Genomic DNA, 18,756 nt, shown 5'->3' with positions numbered 1-18,756 from the left:
CCAGCAATGAGCCCACCCAGTCCTTATCCCCCATAATGGGCCTGCCCCGCCCAGCCCCCCTCCCTCCACAGTGGACCTGCCCTGCCTAGCCCCCTCCCTGAGCAATGGGCCCACCCCGCCCAGCCCCCCTCCCCCGACAATGGCCCGCCCTGCCCGAACCACCCCAGCAATGCACCCTCCTCCTGGCTGCGCCCCAGGCACACGGAGAAGGGGCAGCGGAGGGGGAGAGTCGGGGAGACTCCGGCTCGGGCGCGTGGGGAGCTGGGGGGGGGGGCGGATGCCCAAGGCACACGGAGAAGGGGCAGCGGAGGGGGAGAGTCGGGGAGACTCCGGCTCGGGCGCGTGGGGGGCCGGGGGGGGGGGGGCGGATGCCCCAGGCACACGGAGAAGGGGCAGCGGAGGGGGAGAGTCGGGGAGACTCCGGCTCGGGCGCATGGGGGGCCGGGGGAGGATGCCCCAGGCACACAGAGAAGGGGCAGCGGAGGGGGAGGGTCGGGGAGACTCCGGCTCGGGCGCGTGGGGGGCCGGGGGGGGGGGCGGATGCCCCAGGCGCCCAGCCGCTCACCTGGCCAGGTTAAAGGCGTCGTCGATGAGCTGGGCTCGGTTTATCACCGGGATGGCCTGGAAGAGACGTGCGGTTACCGGGGGCCGGCGGGGAGCCATGGCCTGGCCCAGCTCGGGTCGGGCCGCCCCACAGGAGCCCCCGGGGGCCTGGGCCGGGCAGTCGGGTACCTGGTGATTGGTGCCCAGCTCGGCCAGCAGCTTGTCCCAGTTGCCCTGGTCGTAGTTCACCCGGAAATAGCCCGTCACGTTGATGTTGAGCAGGAGCCAGTCGGCATCCGTCACCTGGAATCCTGGGTTCGTGGCTGACGGCGGGAAAGGGAACGTGTGAGGGGCCCTCAATGCTGCAGAGCCCCCCCCCCAAGTCCCTCTGGGCCCCCCAGAGCCTCCCCCCACTGATGCTGGCGTGGCACAGCCGGCAGCTCCGGCGTGGGCCCAGGAGGCGTGGCAGCGGGGCAGCCCTGGCCTGGCAGGCAGGGAGGGTGAGTACCTGAGGACTCGTTGAGCCAGTACATCTGCTTTGCCGGAGCCGACTTCTTCATCCAGGGCACAGGGACTATCCAGACGTAGCTGCAGAGACAGGCAGACACTGGGGCCTTGTGCCTCCCTTCCCTGCAGGCCCTCGCTCTGCTGCGCCCCTCCCCGCAGCCCAGGGGCTCTGGGACCCACACCACAAGGCCTGTGCTCTCCCGGGGTGCCCGGTGCAGCCCTGGCCGGGATCCCGGAGCCGCGCGGGCGCTCACTTGAATGGGGAGGGCCGCTCCACGGGGGACTGGGGGTCCAGCAGGAAGTGCGCCTGGGCGAGGGAGCCGTTCTGCGTGTTGACGGTCAGCACAGGGAAGCCCATCTGCAGCGTCCAGCGCTCCATGATCACTTTGATGGTTCCGGGGAGATTCAGACTGTCTGCGTCCACCACCTGCCGGGGCGGGAAGGGCTCTGGTCTGGGCGGGCTCCCGGCCATGGGGCACCGCTGGGGGCGGAGAGAGGTGCCCGGAGCTGGGTGTCGAGGGAGGTGCGGTCGAGGTTCATGGCCTGTGCCCGCGGCTCCCCTCCGTGGCAAAGCACTCGGCATCTCACAGCTCCCCACTTCCATAGGGCGCCCGCCGGCCTCCTGGGGCCGCCACGGGGCCTGGGCTCAGGGGTGTCAGGGCAGGAGCTCCCAGGGCAGGGCCCAGACCCCCTCCATGCCCGCGCAACACTGAGAAGGCAAGAGCCACGGAGGCCTTGCCAGGGAACAGCACCGAGACTCTGTTGTGCCCAGCGGGGCCGTGTGCCAGGCCTGCCCGTGTGCCTCGGGTGTGCCCAGCGGGGCCGTGTGCCAGGCCTGCCCGTGTGCCTCCAGTGTGCCCAGCGGGGCCGTGTGCCAGGCCTGCCCGTGTGCCTCGGGTGTGCCCAGCGGGGCCGTGTGCCAGGCCTGCCCGTGTGCCTCGGGTGTGCCCAGCGGGGCCCTGTGCCAGGCCTGCCCGTGTGCCTCGGGTGTGCCCAGCGGGGCCGTGTGCCAGGCACCAGGCCTGATCATGTGCCTGCTGGGGCCACAGGGAGCCCGTGTGTGGGGCAAGGTGGCTGCAGGACCGTATTGCAGTGGGGTGGCCGGTGGGGGAGCCGCGTACCTTCTGCAGGTGGGTCCACAGGTCGTCGTAGACGGTGTTCCCGTAGCTGAAGGTCTGGAGGTAGGACTGTGGAGAGGCGGGAGAGGCAGGCTGGGAGGAGGCACCGCTCCGAGGACAGCCCTGGCCAGGCTCTCAAGGCCAGAGGCCCTCGGCTCCCAGCGGCCGTACCCGCCCTTGCCCAGGGCACCAGGGACTCCTAGCTCCAGCCTGTGCCCGGGCAGAGCGAGCACGAAACCCCGGCTGAGCGGGGCTGTGCGTGTGCCGAGTGGGCCCACCCAGCCCGGGGCAGGCCCCCCCGGCAAAGAGCCCTCCCCCGGGGACCGGGCCGGCAGCCCCTCTGCTGGGCAAAGCCGGGTCTGCCGGCGGGCACCTACCTTCAGCCCCTGCTTGAAGCGCTCCTCGGTGAGGAACTCGGAGAGCATGCGCAGCACCGACGCCCCCTGCGGGAGAGCGGAGAGAGGCGCTGAGCGAAGAGGGGCACCGCTCCCTCCCCTCCCCAGCCGCGTGCGGAATACATGTTGTTCCGTGCACCGACACCGGTGCCGACGTGCACCACCAGTAGGCACAAAACAGCAGTGGGAGGGGCGGCACGGGACCCTCTCCCCGCAGGGCCCCTCACCTTGCTGTAGGCGATGGCGTCAAAGACCTCGCTGATCTGCGCCGGCGTCTTGATCTCGTCCTCCTGGAAGGAGAGCGGGTGCGAGGAGGCCAGCGCGTCGATCTTCATCACGCGGTACATCTCGCTCTGCACGATCAGGTCTTTCTGCAAAGGCACCGGTTACAGGCAGCGCCAGCGCCCAGCCACAGGCCGGCCCCCCGCGGGGCGGGGCTGCCACGCTTCCTCCCCACCCAGCTGCACCGGGGCAGGGGCAGGGCCCGGTCACAGCTGCCAGCAGCTCCCGACTGCCCCCCGGAGGGACGACGGACCCAGCGGCCTCCCGCGCCCAGAGCCAGCGCCAGGAAAGGCTTCGGCCAGCCAAGAGCAGGCCCCCCCCGGGCTCTCCCCCGGGCCACGCAGCCAAGGCCCCTGGCCCCAGGGAGGGCAGGTCTCGAGGGCCCCCGCAGCCCTGGGCCCGTCGGGCTGGACTCACGATGTTCCAGGAGGGCTCGGCGGAGTCCGCGCCCAGGTACTCCACGTAGGAGGCAAAGCCCTCGTTCAGCCACAGGTCGTTCCACCAGCGCAGCGTCACCAGGTTCCCGAACCACTGAGCGCGAGACGGCAAGGGTCAGCCAGGGAGCCCCGAGCCCCCCCCGACACACAGCCAGGGAGCCCCCCCCGACACACAGCCAGGGAGCCCCCCCCCGACACACAGCCAGGGAGCCCCCCCGACACACAGCCAGGGAGCCCCGAGCCCCCCCCCGACACACGGCCAGGGAGCACCCCCAACACACAGCCAGGGAGCCCCCCCGACACACAGCCAGGGACCCGCCCGACACACAGCCAGGGAGCCCCGAGCCCCCCCCCGACACACAGCCAGGGACCCGCCCGACACACAGCCAGGGAGCCCCGAGCCCCCCCCCGACACACAGCCAGGGACCCCCCCCACACACAGCCGGGGACCCCCCCGACACACAGCCAGGGAGCCCCGAGCCCCCCCCGACACACGGCCAGGGACCCGCCCGACACACAGCAGGGGAACCCCCCCGACACACAGCCAGGGACCCACCTGACACACAGCCAGGGAGCCCCGAGCCCCCCCCACACACACAGCCAGGGAGCCCCCCCCCCCCGACACACGGCCAGGGAGCCCCCCCCGACACACAGCCAGGGAGCCCCGAGCCCCCCCCGACACACAGCCAGGGACCCCCCCCCGACACACGGCCAGGGGGACTCCCCCAGATACACAGCCAGGGGGACCCCCCCCAGATACACAGCCATGGAGCCCCCCCCGACACACAGCCATGGAGCCCCCCCCGACACACAGCCAGGGAGCCCCCCCCAGACACACGGCCAGAGAGCCCCCGACACACGGCCCGGGACCCCCCGACACACAGCCAGGGAGTCCTGGGCAGTCTCCAGCCTCTCAGGCTCCCATCCCCAGCAAAGGGCAGGCAGGGGGCAATGGGGGCAGGCAGAGGGCGAGGGGGCCGCAGGGGGCAGACAGGGGGCAATGGGGGCAGGCAGGGGCGAGGGGCTGCAGGGCGGGAGCAGGAGGCTGCAGGGGGCAGGCAGGGGCAATGGGGGCAGGCAGAGGGTGAGGGGGCCGCAGGGGGCAGGCAGGGGGCAATGGGGGCAGGCAGGGGGCAGTGGGGGCAGGCAGGGGACAATGGGGGCAGGCGGGGGGCAGTGGGGGCAGGCAGGGGGCAGTGGGGGCAGGCAGGGGGCTGGCAGAGGGTGAGGGGGCTGCAGGGGGCAGGCAGGGGGCAATGGGGGCAGGCAGAGGGCGAGGGGGCCGCAGGGGGCAGGCAGGGGGCAGTGGGGGCAGGCAGGGGCGAGGGGCCGCAGGGCGGGAGCAGGGAGCCGCAGGGGGTAGGCAGGGGCGAGGGGCCGCACGGGTACCTGGTGGGCGAGCTCGTGGGCGATGACGGTCACCACGCGCTCCTTGTTGCCGATGGAGGAGAAGGCGGGGTCGTAGAGCAGCGCGCTCTCCCGGTACGTCACCAGGCCCCAGTTCTCCATGGCCCCCGCGTTGAAGTCTGGAAGGGCCACCTGGTCTGGGGAAGGGACGGGCCGCGTTAGCCCCGGGGAGCCGGCAGGGCTGGGCGCGGGCGGGAGGGCTGAGGAGGAGGCTCTCCGGGCTGCTTGGCCGCTGGGGCAGGTTTCTAGCCTGGGTCAGTCGGGTCTGGGTCTGGGTCTGGGTTTCTAGCCTGGGTGAGCCGGCAGGCCGTGCCCGGCGCGGGGATGGAGGCCTGCCTTGGCGCCAAGGCGGTGGCACGCTGGGGGGTCTGTGCTCACCTGCTTGAGCCCCGGTTCCCTTTTCCCGCTGACAGAGCTCCCGCTAGCCTGCCCTGGCCCTGGCGAGAGCTCCGGCGCAGCCGCCCTGGCCCCGGCGAGAGCTCCGGCGCAGCCGCCCTGGCCCCGGCGAGAGCTCCGGCGCAGCCGCCCTGGCCCCGGCGAGAGCTCCGGCGCAGCCGCCCTGGCCCCGGCGAGAGCTCCGGCGCAGCCGCCCTGGCCCCGGCGAGAGCTCCGGCGCAGCCGCCCTGGCCCCGGCGAGAGCTCCGGCGCAGCCGCCCTGGCCCCGGCGAGAGCTCCGGCGCAGCCGCCCTGGCCCCGGCGAGAGCTCCGGCGCAGCCGCCCTGGCCCCGGCGAGAGCTCCGGCGCAGCCGCCCTGGCCCCGGCGAGAGCTCCGGCGCAGCCGCCCTGGCCCTGGCGAGAGCTCCGGCGCAGGTGCCCTGGCCCTGGCGAGAGCTCCGGCACAGCCGCCCTGGCGAGAGCTCCGGCGCAGCCGCCCTGGCCCTGGCGAGAGCTCCGGCACAGCCGCCCTGGCCCTGGCGAGAGCTCCGGCGCAGCCGCCCTGGCCCCGGCGAGAGCTCCGGCGCAGCTGCCCTGGCCCCGGCGAGAGCTCCGGCGCAGCCGCCCTGGCCCTGGCGAGAGCTCCGGCACAGCCGCCCTGGCCCTGGCGAGAGCTCCGGCACAGCCGCCCTGGCCCTGGCGAGAGCTCCGGCGCAGGTGCCCTGGCTCGTCCTCGGTGCGGGGAGCTCCGGGAGTGGCCGTGGCTCTCGGCGCAGGGCCCCCGACACGGGGCAGGTGGGAGCAGCCAGGGGCTGCGTGTGGCTGCCCAGTCAGGCTGTGTCCGTGCCGGGGGGGGCACTGGGCAGCTGGCTGGGGCCGTGGAAGTGCAGAACCCCTGCCCGTCGGGGGCAGTGCCCCGGTGCCCCGAGCCAGAGCCCGCCAGCACAGCCTGCCCGCGAAAGCCCAGCGAGCCGCGCTCCCCACCCGTGCCCAGGGGAGAAGAGCCCTGTGCCCGAGGCTCGCAGGGCGTGGAACTGGCCCGGCAGGCCCAGGCCGAAAGCCAGCGCCAGAGGCTGCGGGCGGAAACCGGGGAGCGGAGCCGCCTGGCGCGGAGGCGGGACACGGGGCAAACGCAGCCGCCAAAGCCAGGAAGAAGCGGAGCAGAGCGCGCACGGCCCAGGGCAGCGCCCATTCCTGGAGCGTCCTTGTGACGGCGCGTTGGGGGTTCCCCGTCTCCTGCACCCCGAAATGGCACAAACAGACTGCACCAGCCAGTAGAATGGAGGGGGGTTTATTGCTCCTCCAGCACAGCGCAGCACAGATGGAATCTGGTCACAGGAACTGGGCTCAGAGGCCTCACTGCCCCCCCTTGAGATAGGGGAGTCCCAGCCCCCCTCCCCAGCTCCTTCTCCCCTGCCTTCCAGCCAGGAACTAACTCTACCTCTCCCAGCCCTGCCCCCCAGCCAGGGCAGCATCCACCTTCCTTTGTTCCTCTCCATGGGGGGTGTCTGGCCATACTGGTTTGCATAGTGACTCATCCTGTTTTGCTGGGTCGTGGTACCCACGGCAGCCAGTGGGGGTTACCCCAGAGCCAGCAGCATAGAAACCAGCCAGGTACCCCCACTACGTCACAGTCCTCACCCGGGACAAGGGAGGATGCCAGCCTGCCCGAGTTACCCCCAGCGGAGGCAGACAAGGGCGCCCGCCCAGCGCTCCACTGAGGCGAGGCACGGCGAGCCACCCGAGGCAGACGGCGCAGGGGACCAGGGGCCGCCAGGACTGAAAAGGGTGATGCTGCCCCTTGGGGGGGACGGTCCCCCTGGGCCCTGGGGGGACCTCAGCCTGCCTGGCAGTGACCCCCCTGCAACATGCATGCGGACAGTGTGGCCTCGGGGGAAATGGCCGAGGGGCGGGGCTGCCGGTGGCCTGGGAACTGGTGGTTTGATCCCCCCGGCCCAGACACCCCTCCAGGGGTTCAGGCTGAATATGCAGAGTCCGGAGGCCACAGGGAGGGAATCTCGGAGCCCCAGGCTAACGGGAAGAGGCCAAGGCCCTTACAGCCCAGGGGCGCTCTCCAGCAGGGACGGAGGTGGAGCAAAACAAGTCTCATCTAGCGAAGACGGAGCCGGGAGCCCCCACCCCCCAGACTGCGGCTGGACGCAGAGCCCCGATTCACTGCGCAGCTGGGGGAGGCTCTGGCCGGCCAGCCTGGGCCTTGGACTCAGCCGCTGTCTCCAGCGCGGCCTCAGCAGCTGGGTCTTTACTTCTCTCGTCCCTGCTGACCAGGGCTGCTCCACTGGTGCCCCCAGCCAGCGCCCGCGGGCCAGTCGCTGCTGCCGTGCTTGGCCACGCCGGCGAGGGGCGTCACCCTCCGCTCCGGAGAGCAAGATCCCCAGGTTGCCAGCTGCGGCCGGGCAGTCTCCACACGTGACTAATGGTTAGAGCCTTCTCCCAGCGCTGGAGGCCCCGGGGGAGGGGCTGTTGCTGGGGTACTGGGGGCTCTGCTGGGAGACGGGGCTGTTTTGGGGGGCAGGGCAGGGCAGGCAGGACTCAGCCGGCTGCGGGGAGACTGACGTGGGGCCGGGGGCCCAGGCCGACTGGCCCGAGGGATCCTTCGCTGGGTTCAAAGCTCCATCGCCCTCCTGCTGGGCGCTGGCTGGGGGTCGCTCTGGGCTAGTCCCCTGGGGGGGGCCCTAGGGGCCGGGGGAGGGGACCCCCGAGGGGCTCGCGGCAGAGGCAGGCGGCTGGAGGCCCTGAGAGGCGCCGTCCCGGAGGCGGAGGGGCGCCCCCCCAGGTGAGAGTGGCCCCCCAAGAGAGGGTCACCGCACTGGAGTGGGCCCTGGGAACGGGCTGTCCCACTGCCGCTGGAGTGCAGGGGTGTGGCGGGGGGGTCTGCTCGTACCCCGGGGTCCCCCTGCGCGGGGAGGTGCGATTCCCACGTGTGGTGCTGCCGTGTCAGTACCTGGCCGGTCGCTGTGTTGGGCTGTGACTGACCCCTACTGGCCTCTGCCTGTGAGCACGGCCCAGCGGGGGGGGGGGGGGAGGGGCTGCCTAAGTCACTAGACAAAGACCCGAGTTGGGCAGCGAGGGAACTAGGAGGTGAGGGTCGGGGAAGGGCAGTCTGGGGCTGGAATCACGGAGGAACCAGTCTAAGGAGGGGCTGGAACCCAGGGCCAGGGACCCATCTCAGGGGGCTGCGGCTGCCTGGCCCTGACCCCTGTAGCCACGTCCCGTCTGTGCGGGGCTGCGCCTGGAGCAGCGATAACCCCCCGTTCTAGCGGCCGGCACAGTCTGTGCCTCCTGCTCCGGGGGTGCAGGGTCGGGGGCCCGACGCGCCGTCCCCGGGGGGAGGGTCTTTCCCTTTCTCAGCCGGGGGCTTCTCACTGGTGCGCGGCCCCCGACTGGTTCTTCTGTGGGTCAGCGGCCCCGGCCCTCGGAAGGCCTCCCAGCCCTGCTCCGTTCCCTTTGGCTCTCTGCTTTCCTGCTCCCCGCCCTGGCGGGACGCCCCTGCGGGCTACAGGCCTGGAGATTGCCGGGGCTCTCGGCGGACGGCCCCCCCGTCACACGGGCAGCCCCAGGGCCGGGGAGCTCGGTGGCTCCAGGCCAGGCTGCGAGGGGTTTGCACTGGAGAAGGGCAGGAGCGGTCCAAGAGCCCTGGCTCCTAGCGGCCTGCCTGGAGGCCAGCCCCACACCGCAGGCCGCCGGACGCAGAGCACAGCATGCCCCCCGGGGAGCAGGGAGCACCCCCGGAACCCGCTCCCCCGGGCACTCACCAGACTTGGGCAGTGGGTAGGCCGTGTTGTAATGGCGCTCGAAGAACTTGAGGATGGGCCCGGTCACGTTGAGGGCGTAGGCCCCCTGCCCCTCGGCGATGGCCTTCGGCCGCCCCCAGATGCCGATCTGCAAGGCGAGACCGAGGCTCAGTCACGGCCAGCGGCCCCCCCCCCCGGGCAGGCTCCCTCCCCGTCCCGCGCCCACCTGCACGTTGTCCTGCCGGCGCTCCACTGCCCGGAACTGGCTGACGATGAAGGCCAGCAGGTAGGTGGACATCTTGGGCGTGGTCTGGAACTCGGTGACGTTCCAGGTGACACCAGCCTCCGTGTACTGACTGGAGCCTGAAAGGAGCCACGGCTCCGTCATCCACGCACACGCCCCTCCAGCCCCCCAGAGCAGGGCGCAGCAGCCCGGCACCCCCTCCCCGACGGCAGAGCTGCAGGCCTCTGGCCCGGCTGGGGAAAGGGCCCTGGCATGGCCTCTCCTGCTCCCCCTTCGCCCCACCCCTGCGGGGGCCCCTGCCCCACACGGCCCCGGCAGGCTCAGCAGCCGAGCGCGGAGCCCCCCAACCTGTGACGTGCTGGGAGGAGCTGTGCCGGGGGCTGCCCAGCCAAGCTGGGGCATCAGCTCCGAGCCCATATGAGAGTCCAGCCCCTCCCTGCTCTGCAGCCCCTTCTCCGGCCTCAGCTGCTCCCTGCTGGCCCAGGGACCCGGCCTGGCCAGGGAATGTCCCCGGGGGCAGACTCAGGCCAGGCCCTGCAGGAGCCAGGGCCCAGGGAGCCCAGCGGGCACAAGGTGGCAGCTGCTGGCACCGGGACCCTGCTGCCAGCTCCTGCGGGCCCGGCTCACTCACTCTGCACTGGCATGTTGGACAGCGCCGTGTGGTCGGGTCTGTGGACCAGCGTGACCGAGAAGTTGGCCTTCATGGCGGGCTCGTCGAAGCAGGGGAAGGCTTTCCGTGCGTCGGCCGCCTGCATCTGCGTGGTGGCCACAACCCTGCAAGCCAGGCAGCCGGTCAGCCCGGCCACCCCCAGGCCCGGACCCCCAGGGTCCCCAGCAGGGTCGGTCCGCACAGGACCCTGCCCGCCGGAACCCCCAGCGCGGGCGGGGAGCCCGGCCTGGCACCCCACTTGCTGGAGAGCAACCCAGCCCCAGCGGCTGGTCCGGCGGGTGTGTTCGGCCTGTGGGAGGGGGGTGCCCAGCCCCACATGCCTCGCAGCTCCCCCCTGCACATGGCACAGGCCTGGGGCAGCAGGGGCGGGCGAGCTGGGCTCAGCCTCAGGCATTGTCCCAGTCCTGAACCTGCACCGAGCCTCAGCCGAGCTCCGCCCCCAGCCGACACCCCAGGGCCGTGGTCAGCCCGAGCCCCGCCCCCAGCCGACACCCCGGGGCCGTGGTCAGCCTGAGCTCCGCCCCCAGCCGACACCCCGGGGCCGTGGTCAGCCCGAGCTCCGCCCCCAGCCGACACCCCGGGGCCGTGGTCAGCCCGAGCTCCGCCCCAGCCGACACCCCGGGGCCGTGGTCAGCCCGAGCTCCGCCCCCAGCCGACACCCCGGGGCCGTGGTCAGCCCGAGCTCCGCCCCCAGCCGACACCCCGGGGCCGTGGTCAGCCCGAGCTCCGCCCCCAGCCGACACCCCGGGGCCGTGGTCAGCCCGAGCTCCGCCCCCAGCCGACACCCCGGGGCCGTGGTCAGCCCGAGCTCCGCCCCCAGCCGACACCCCGGGGCCGTGGTCAGCCCGAGCTCCGCCCCCAGCCGACACCCCGGGGCCGTGGTCAGCCCGAGCTCCGCCCCCAGCCGACACCCCGGGGCCGTGGTCAGCCCGAGCTCCGCCCCCAGCCGACACCCTGGGGCCGTGGTCAGCCCGAGCTCCGCCCCCAGCCGACACCCTGGGGCCGTGGTCAGCCCGAGCTCCGCCCCCAGCCGACACCCCGGGGACACAGAATCATAGAATCATAGAACTGGAAGAGCCCTCAGAAGGTCAAGTCCAGCCCCCTGCTCTAGGCAGGACCAACCCACCTAAATCAACCCGGCCAGGGCTTTGTCAGGCCGAGACTTAAACCCCTCTAGGGATGGAGACTCCAGCCCCTCCCTAGGGAACCCAGCCCAGCGCTTCCCACCCGCCTGGGGAAATCACTTTTCCTAATCTCCACCCTAGACCTTCCCCACTGTAACCTGAGCCCATTGCTCCTCGTTCGGCCACCTGCCCCACTGAGACCAGCCTCTCTCCAGCCTCTTTGAATCCCCCCTTCAGGAGGTTGCCGGCTGCTCTCAAATCCCCCCTCACTCTGCTCTTCTGCAGACTGAACAAGCCCAATCCCTCAGCCCCTCCTCGCAGGTCATGTGCTCCAGCCCCCCAATTATTTTAGCCTCCCTCCACTGGACCCTCTCCAATGCTCCACATCCAATACGTCCACTTGGTCATCCCAAGCTCTGCCCCCCAGCCGGCACCCCAGGGCCGTACCTGGTCACGTTGTTCTCCACGTACTCGCTGCGGTAGAAGCCGGCCAGGTCGTCGGCCAGCTCCCCGGTGAAGACGCTGTCCAGCCGGTAGCTCCTGCCTTTCTCCAGCTGCCCGCCGAGCTGCACCACCAGGTACTGGGCCTCGGGCTCCAGCCAGGTCTTGGTGATGGGCGGGGGCCTGGAGCCCCCCTCCCCGTGCAGCGAGGCGTGGAAGCCGCCCTGCAGGGTGTAGTTGAGCCTCTTGCTGTGGATGAGGATGAGGTCGGTGGCGTTCTGGCAGGAGAAGAGCACGGTGCTGTTCCCCCGGAAGAGGTAGCGGCCGGAGGCGTCCTGGGTCAGGAAGGGCTGCAGGCGGACGGTGTAGAGCGTGGGGAGCAGCGTCTGGGGCAGCCGCAGGTTGTTCCAGGGGTTGGCGGGGCCGGTCGTGGGGGCCGGAGTGGAGGGGGCTGCGCTGCCCGGGGCGGAGGGGGCCGGGCTGCCGGGGGCGGAGGGGCCCGGCTGCGAGGTGTCCGAGTTTCTCCCCTTCTCCTGGGAGTACACCACGGACAGGGCGATGATGGTGGCCACCGCGCCCACGCCCAGGACGATGCCCGCGATGCCCAGGGGCTTGCTGATGAAGAAGCCGGCCGCCATGGCGCTGGAGGGAGAGGCAGGGCAGGAAGTGGCGGCGGTCTTGGCGCAGCCTTTTATGCGGGGCTGTGGGCGCCGGGTTAATGGGTGAGGTATTAATTGCTGCGAGGCTCTCAAAGGTCACTGCCAGTCGGCAGCATCTGCCACCTGCCTCCCCCTCTCAGGAGAACGTGACTGGGACCCAGGGCGGCCTGCGGGGGGCAGGGCCCGTCTCCTCCCACGGCACGGCACGGCTCTCCCTCGGTGCGGGGCGCAGCGCTCAGGGCGCCTGCCGTCTCTCCTGGGGGCCGGCAGCGGCCCGGGGGCTAGTGGGTGAAGCAGGAAAGTGCGAGTCAGAACCCCAGTGGCTAGACCCCGGCCGGCCTGCCCTGCCCCGGCTCCCTCCCTGGGCCTGGGTCTGCCCGGGGACACGCTTACGGCCACCGCCCTGGGGGCCCGTGTAAGGCAGGGGCGTGCGTGTCGGGAGCGCTGCGGCCAGGGCGGGGCCACGGTTTGCCGGACCTGCCCCGGGAGGAGCAGCCGAGCCTGGAGCCCCGTGGCTGAGCCGGGCGCCGGCCGGGCTGTCGCTCCAGGGCGGCGATGGCCGGTCTCCATCCGCCCAAGGAAGCGCGGAGGCGACGGCCGAGGCTGCAGCCAGACGAGCCCCGTCCCTCGCCCGGCCGCAGCGCAGGGACCCCAGCGTAGCAGCTCCCGAGGGCCTGAGCCCCGGGCTGGGGAGAGCCCCGTCCCCCACGCTGCGCAGAGCCCGGCAAAGCCCCGTGTCCCTGGGCACCCGCCGGTGCCTCATTCGCACGGAGGCGGCTCTCGCACCAAGCCACCGCCTCGTGCGCCGGGCGGGGGGCCCGCAGAAGCACAGAGCTGTCAGGCAGTCGGGGTGTGGGCATGGGGGGCACGCCCCGCCCACCCGGGGGTCAGAGCCAGCGCCTGACCCCTGCACCAGGAGCCCCGGTCTGGGCGCTCTCCGGACTGTGGGAGCTGCCAGCCACCTGGGGCTTCCAAAGTCCCTGCTCGGCTGCTCGGCTAATAAAGTTTATCAGCGGATTGGGAAGCAAAGAGCTCGCAGGGCCCTGAGCAAAGGCCCCAGGAAGCGCGATCTCCTTCCCCGGGCCACTTCCAGGGCCGGGCAGCGCCCAGGCAGGTCTGGCCATGGTGCCACGGCCCCAGGCGCTGGAGCAGGGCCCAGCCCCTCAGGCCAGGCAGCCTGGGCCAGCCCCGTTGTAGGCGCTGTGGGGAGAGGGGCGCGAGTGGGGCCAGGCCGTGGTGCGGACGGGAGGGGTGCGAGCGGGGCCAGGCCGTGGTGCGGACGGGAGGGGTGCGAGCGGGGCCAGGCCGTGGTGCGGGGAGAGGGGTGCGAGCGGGGCCAGGCCGTGGTGCGGACGGGAGGGTGCGAGCGGGGCCAGGCCGTGGTGCGGACGGGAGGGGTGCGAGTGGGGCCGGGCCGTGGTGGGGCCAGGCCGTAGTGCGGACGGGAGGGGGCGAGCGGGGCCAGGCCGTGGTGCGGACGGGAGGGTGCGAGCGGGGCCAGGCCGTGGTGCGGACGGGAGGGCGCGAGTGGGGCCGGGCCGTGGTGCGGACGGGAGGGTGCGAGTGGGGCCGGGCCGTGGTGCGGACGGGAGGGGTGCGAGTGGGGCCGGGCCGTGGTGCGGACGGGAGGGCGCGAGTGGGGCCGGGCCGTGGTGCGGACGGGAGGGTGCGAGTGGGGCCGGGCCGTGGTGGGGCCAGGCCGTGGTGCGGACGGGAGGGTGCGAGTGGGGCCAGGCCGTGGTGCGGACGGGAGGGCGCGAGTGGGGCCGGGCCGTGGTGCGGACGGGAGGGTGCGAGTGGGGCCGGGCCGTGGTGGGGCCAGGCCGTGGTGCGGACGGGAGGGTGCGAGTGGGGCCAGGCCGTGGTGCGGACGGGAGGGGCGCGAGTGGGGCCGGGCCGTGGTGCGGACGGGAGGGTGCGAGTGGGGCCAGGCCGTGGTGCGGACGGGAGGGTGCGAGTGGGGCCGGGCCGTGGTGCGGACGGGAGGGCGCGAGTGGGGCCGGGCCGTGGTGCGGACGGGAGGGTGCGAGTGGGGCCGGGCCGTGGTGCGGACGGGAGGGCGCGAGTGGGGCCGGGCCGTGGTGCGGACGGGAGGGTGCGAGTGGGGCCGGGCCGTGGTGCGGACGGGAGGGCGCGAGTGGGGCCGGGCCGTGGTGCGGACGGGAGGGTGCGAGTGGGGCCAGGCCGTGGTGCGGACGGGAGGGGCGCGAGCGGGGCCGGGCCGTGGTGGGGCCAGGCCGTGGTGCGGACGGGAGGGTGCGAGTGGGGCCGGGCCGTGGTGCGGACGGGAGGGTGCGAGTGGGGCCAGGCCCCGCGGGCGGCTCTGAGCGCGGCGGTTCCCGAGGCCGGCGGAGGTTCCCACGCAGCGAGCGGCAGGGCCGCGACCCAGCCGGGCGATTTGCTTTGGCAAAGGCCTCAGAGCTTCCTGCCGCAAAGTATCCCGCCCCTGCCCCCTGCCGCTGCGCCAGCCCCACGTTCCCACGGGTGGGGGCTCCCTCCAGGGCTCCACTGGGGGGCACAAGCAGGCCCTGGAGTCGATCCCTGGGGCTGGGAAGGGTGGGGACCCGTGACCCACACCCAGGCGAGCCCCTCAATTCTCCCAGCTCTCCCCATCGCCAGCCCCCCAGCCAGCTCCCACCCACTCCCACAACCTGTCCACTCAGAATAATCCCCCCGCCACCCGAACCTTCCCTCCCCGCCCCACACACGCCCCACGCGCCGTACCTCCATGGGGCCCAAGCTCACGCACACACGCTCCCCTCCTCCCTCACACCTCAGCCCCCTGCCTGCTCTCTCACACACACACACACACACACACACACACACACAGAGCCCGCCCACCCTGCTCCCCACAACCCAGGCACGTCATGGGCAGCTGCCATGTGCCCCATGTACACCCACCCCACAGCCACATGTACACACCCGCATGGCGCAATCTGCACCCCCCAGCCTGCTCCCAATCACACCCCCATGGCACCCCCTCTCCCGCACACACAGGCCATGCGACTCCCGAGTGTTGCCAAGCGCAGGGAGGAGCCCGGCCCTCCGGTCTGTGGTGGGGCAGGGACGCCCCAACCACTGGCCCCCACCGACCCTGCCACGGACGGAGGTGCTTGGCCGTGCTGGGGGGGGGGGGGGGGAGAGTTGGTGAGGTGCGCTGGGGGAGGGGTGGGCAAGTGTGTCTAAGGCGCGTGTGCAGGGGCTGGGGGGTGCGCATAGAGGACTGTGTGGCTGTGGAGGGCGAAGAGGACGTGACGGGCATGGGGAGGGGCAGGAGGTGTCAGGGGGCGCACAGGGGGTTATGGAGACACAGGGGTGTCAGGGGTGCACAGGGGGTTATGGAGACACAGGGGTGTCAGGGGTGCACAGGAGATTGGGGGAAGTGGAGGGTGTCAGGGGTGCACAGGGGATTGGGGGAAGTGGAGGGTGTCAGGGGTGCACAGGGGATTGGGGGAAGTGGAGGGTGTCAGGGGTGCACAGGAGATTGGGGGAAGTGGAGGGTGTCAGGGGTGCACAGGGGGTTATGGAGACACAGGGGTGTCAGGGGTGCACAGGGGATTGGGGGAAGTGGAGGGTGTCAGGGGTGCACAGGGGGTTATGGAGACACAGGGGTGTCAGGGGTGCACAGGGGGTTATGGAGACACAGGGGTGTCAGGGGTGCACAGGAGATTGGGGGAAGTGGAGGGTGTCAGGGGTGCACAGGGGGTTATGGAGACACAGGGGTGTCAGGGGTGCACAGGGGATTGGGGGAAGTGGAGGGTGTCAGGGGTGCACAGGGGGTTATGGAGACACAGGGGTGTCAGGGGTGCACAGGGGATTGGGGGAAGTGGAGGGTGTCAGGGGTGCACAGGGGGTTATGGAGACACAGGGGTGTCAGGGGTGCACAGGGGATTGGGGGAAGTGGAGGGTGTCAGGGGTGCACAGGGGGTTATGGAGACACAGGGGTGTCAGGGGTGCACAGGGGATTGGGGGAAGTGGAGGGTGTCAGGGGTGCACAGGGGGTTATGGAGACACAGGGGTGTCAGGGGTGCACAGGGGATTGGGGGAAGTGGAGGGTGTCAGGGGTGCACAGGGGGTTATGGAGACACAGGGGTGTCAGGGGTGCACAGGGGATTGGGGGAAGTGGAGGGTGTCAGGGGTGCACAGGGGGTTATGGAGACACAGGGGTGTCAGGGGTGCACAGCGGGTTGGGGGAAGTGGAGGGTGTCAGGGGTGCACAGGGGGTTATGGAGGCACAGGAGTGTCAGGGGTGCACAGGGGGTTGGGGGAAGCAGAGGTGTAAGGGGGTGCACAGATGGGGTTGTAGAGACACAGGGGGTGTCAGGAGGTGTCAGGGGGTGCACAGGGAGTTTGAGGATGCAGGGGCTGTAAGGGGATGCACAGGGGTGTGGATTGTGGGGGGCAGGGGCGTAAGGGGGTGCACAGGAGGATGGGGAATCAGAGGGTGTCAGGGTTGCACAGGGGGTTATGGAGGCACAGGGTTGTCAGGGGTGCACAGCGGGTTGGGGGGAAGCAGAGGTGTAAGGGGGTGCACAGATGGGGTTGTAGAGGCACAGAGGGTGTCAGGGGGTGCACAGTAGGTTGGGAGGATGCATGGGGGTGTGGATTATGGAGGCAGGGCCGTAAGGGGTGCACAGGGGATTGGGGGAAGCAGGGGGTGTCGGGGTGCACAGGGGGTTGGGGGAAGCAGGGGGTGTCGGGGTGCACAGGGGCATAAGGGGTGCACAGGGGGTTGTGGAGGCAGAGATGTCGGGGTGCACAGGGGGTTGGGGAAAGCGGGGGTGTCAGGGTGCACAGGGGGTTGGGGGAAGCGGGGGTGTCGGGGTGCACAGGGGGTTGAGGGAAGCAGGGGGTGTCAGGGGTGCCCAGGGGGTTGGGGAAGCACAGGGGTGTCGGGGTGCACAGGGGGTTGTGGAGGCACAGAGGCGTAAGGGGTGCACAGGGGGTTGGGGAAGCAGGGGGTGTCGGGGTGCACAGAGGCGTAAGGGGTGCACAGGGGGTTGGGGAAGCAGGGGGTGTCGGGGTGCACAGGGGCGTAAGGGGTGTACAGGGGGTTGGGGGAAGCAGGGGGTGTCGGGGTGCACAGGGGCGTAAGGGGTGTACAGGGGGTTGGGAGAAGCAGGGGGTGTCGGGGTGCACAGGGGCGTAAGGGGTGTACAGGGGGTTGTGGAGGCAGAGGTGTCGGGGTGCACAGGGGCGTAAGGGGTGCACAGGGGGTTGTGGAGGCAGAGGTGTCGGGGTGCACAGGGGGTTGGGGGAAGTGGGAGTGTCGGGGTGCACAGGGGGTTGGGGAAAGCGGGGGTGTCGGGGTGCACAGGGGGTTGGGGAAGCACAGGGGTGTCGGGGTGCACAGGGGGTTGTGGAGGCAGAGGTGTCGGGGTGCACAGGGGGTTGGGGGAAGTGGGAGTGTCGGGGTGCACAGGGGGTTGGGGAAGCACAGGGGTGTCAGGGTGCACAGGGGGTTGGGGGAAGCGGGGGTGTCGGGGTGCCCAGGGGGTTGTGGAGGCAGAGGTGTCGGGGTGCACAGGGGGTTGGGGGAAGCGGGGGTGTCGGGGTGCACAGGGGGTTGTGGAGGCACAGGGGCGTAAGAGGTGTACAGGGGGTTGTGGAGGCAGAGGTGTCGGGGTGCACAGGGAGTTGGGGGAAGTGGGGGTGTCGGGGTGCACAGGGGCGTAAGGGGTGCACAGGGGGTTGGGGAAGCAGGGGGTGTCGGGGTGCACAGGGGCGTAAGGGGTGCACAGGGGGTTGTGGAGGCAGAGGTGTCAGGGTGCCCAGGGGGTTGGGGAAGCACAGGGGTGTCGGGGTGCACAGGGAGTTGGGGGAAGTGGGGGTGTCGGGGTGCACAGGGGCGTAAGGGGTGCACAGGGGGTTGGGGAAGCAGGGGGTGTCGGGGTGCACAGGGGCGTAAGGGGTGCACAGGGGGTTGTGGAGGCAGAGGTGTCAGGGTGCCCGGGGGTTGGGGAAGCACAGGGGTGTCGGGGTGCACAGGGAGTTGGGGGAAGCGGGGGTGTCGGGGTGCACGGGGGTTGGGGGAAGTGGGAGTGTCGGGGTGCACAGGGGGTTGGGGGAAGTGGGGGTGTCGGGGTGCACAGGGGGTTGTGGAGGCACAGGGGCGTCAGGTGCCCAGGAGGGATGGGGGGACGCAGGGCTGGGGCGCAGGGATCTAGGACAGCGGGGTCAGCCAGCCAACCCACTCACCGTTGTGGCTCCATGCCCGGGGTGCGCTGTGAGGGGTGCGCCCAGCGCCCGCCCAGCCGGGATGTGGCTCCGCTGGGCTGTGGGATCTGCCTCCGTCCCCCAAACCAGCAGCAAAGAAAGTTTCCTCCAAACGCTGCAGGGGAAGTAACCCGACCTGCACCACAGTCACCATCTTAACCCCTGCACTGCCGGCCAGCCACGGCCCGACTCCGCTGCCGGCAGGGCACTGCCCTGGGGAAGCTCGCAGCACGCGCAGGCCTGGCAGGGCCGTGCCACGTGTCAGCTCCAAGAGGTGAGGAGCCTCCGCCCCATGGGCCTGGCCCAGCGGGGCCCCGGCCGGGGGTTGGACGTTGGATTCTGCCCCACAGACCTTGTGGCACTGGGGCCCCGGTGCGCCACGGAGCCGCTGCCACTTGTCCAGGGCAGCACCAGGGAGGAGCTGCCGCCGGCCCGGCCACGCTGGCACCGCCAGGGACCCGCCATTGCCTGGTGGGGTGGCCCAGGGGCCCCGTGCCAGCTGCAGCAGTGGCCGGTCATGCTGGACTCTTCCAGGGAGAGGCTCAGGCCATGACCCCCCGGCTGTTGCTACGCGCCAGGCCACGGG

The 18,756-nt window shown here is 71.7% G+C and overlaps 1 protein-coding gene across 1 annotated transcript in view; it reads right to left on the bottom strand.

The window, feature by feature from the left end:
* ANPEP (alanyl aminopeptidase, membrane) overlaps positions 1 to 18,305 on the bottom strand; it is a 29,833-nt gene extending 11,528 nt beyond the window's left edge. Inside the window, exons 1-14 of the mRNA XM_075918027.1 lie at positions 18,153 to 18,305; positions 11,302 to 12,235; positions 9,692 to 9,834; positions 9,043 to 9,179; positions 8,838 to 8,964; positions 4,672 to 4,826; positions 3,263 to 3,376; positions 2,791 to 2,934; positions 2,546 to 2,611; positions 2,172 to 2,237; positions 1,305 to 1,477; positions 1,052 to 1,131; positions 733 to 866; positions 566 to 621 (exon numbers count right to left, since the gene is read on the bottom strand). Of these exons, the coding sequence (XP_075774142.1) occupies positions 566 to 621; positions 733 to 866; positions 1,052 to 1,131; positions 1,305 to 1,477; positions 2,172 to 2,237; positions 2,546 to 2,611; positions 2,791 to 2,934; positions 3,263 to 3,376; positions 4,672 to 4,826; positions 8,838 to 8,964; positions 9,043 to 9,179; positions 9,692 to 9,834; positions 11,302 to 11,933 (2,027 nt within the window). The 5' untranslated portion in view covers positions 11,934 to 12,235; positions 18,153 to 18,305. The remainder of the gene's footprint in view (positions 1 to 565; positions 622 to 732; positions 867 to 1,051; positions 1,132 to 1,304; positions 1,478 to 2,171; positions 2,238 to 2,545; positions 2,612 to 2,790; positions 2,935 to 3,262; positions 3,377 to 4,671; positions 4,827 to 8,837; positions 8,965 to 9,042; positions 9,180 to 9,691; positions 9,835 to 11,301; positions 12,236 to 18,152) is intronic.
* Between the last annotated feature and the right edge of the window lie 451 nt (positions 18,306 to 18,756).

The sequence above is a fragment of the Pelodiscus sinensis genome, unplaced genomic scaffold, assembly GCF_049634645.1.
Source record: "Pelodiscus sinensis isolate JC-2024 unplaced genomic scaffold, ASM4963464v1 ctg130, whole genome shotgun sequence".
In the NCBI taxonomy this organism is placed as follows: Eukaryota; Metazoa; Chordata; order Testudines; family Trionychidae; genus Pelodiscus; species Pelodiscus sinensis.
This window is presented reverse-complemented; position numbering and strand designations above follow the sequence as displayed.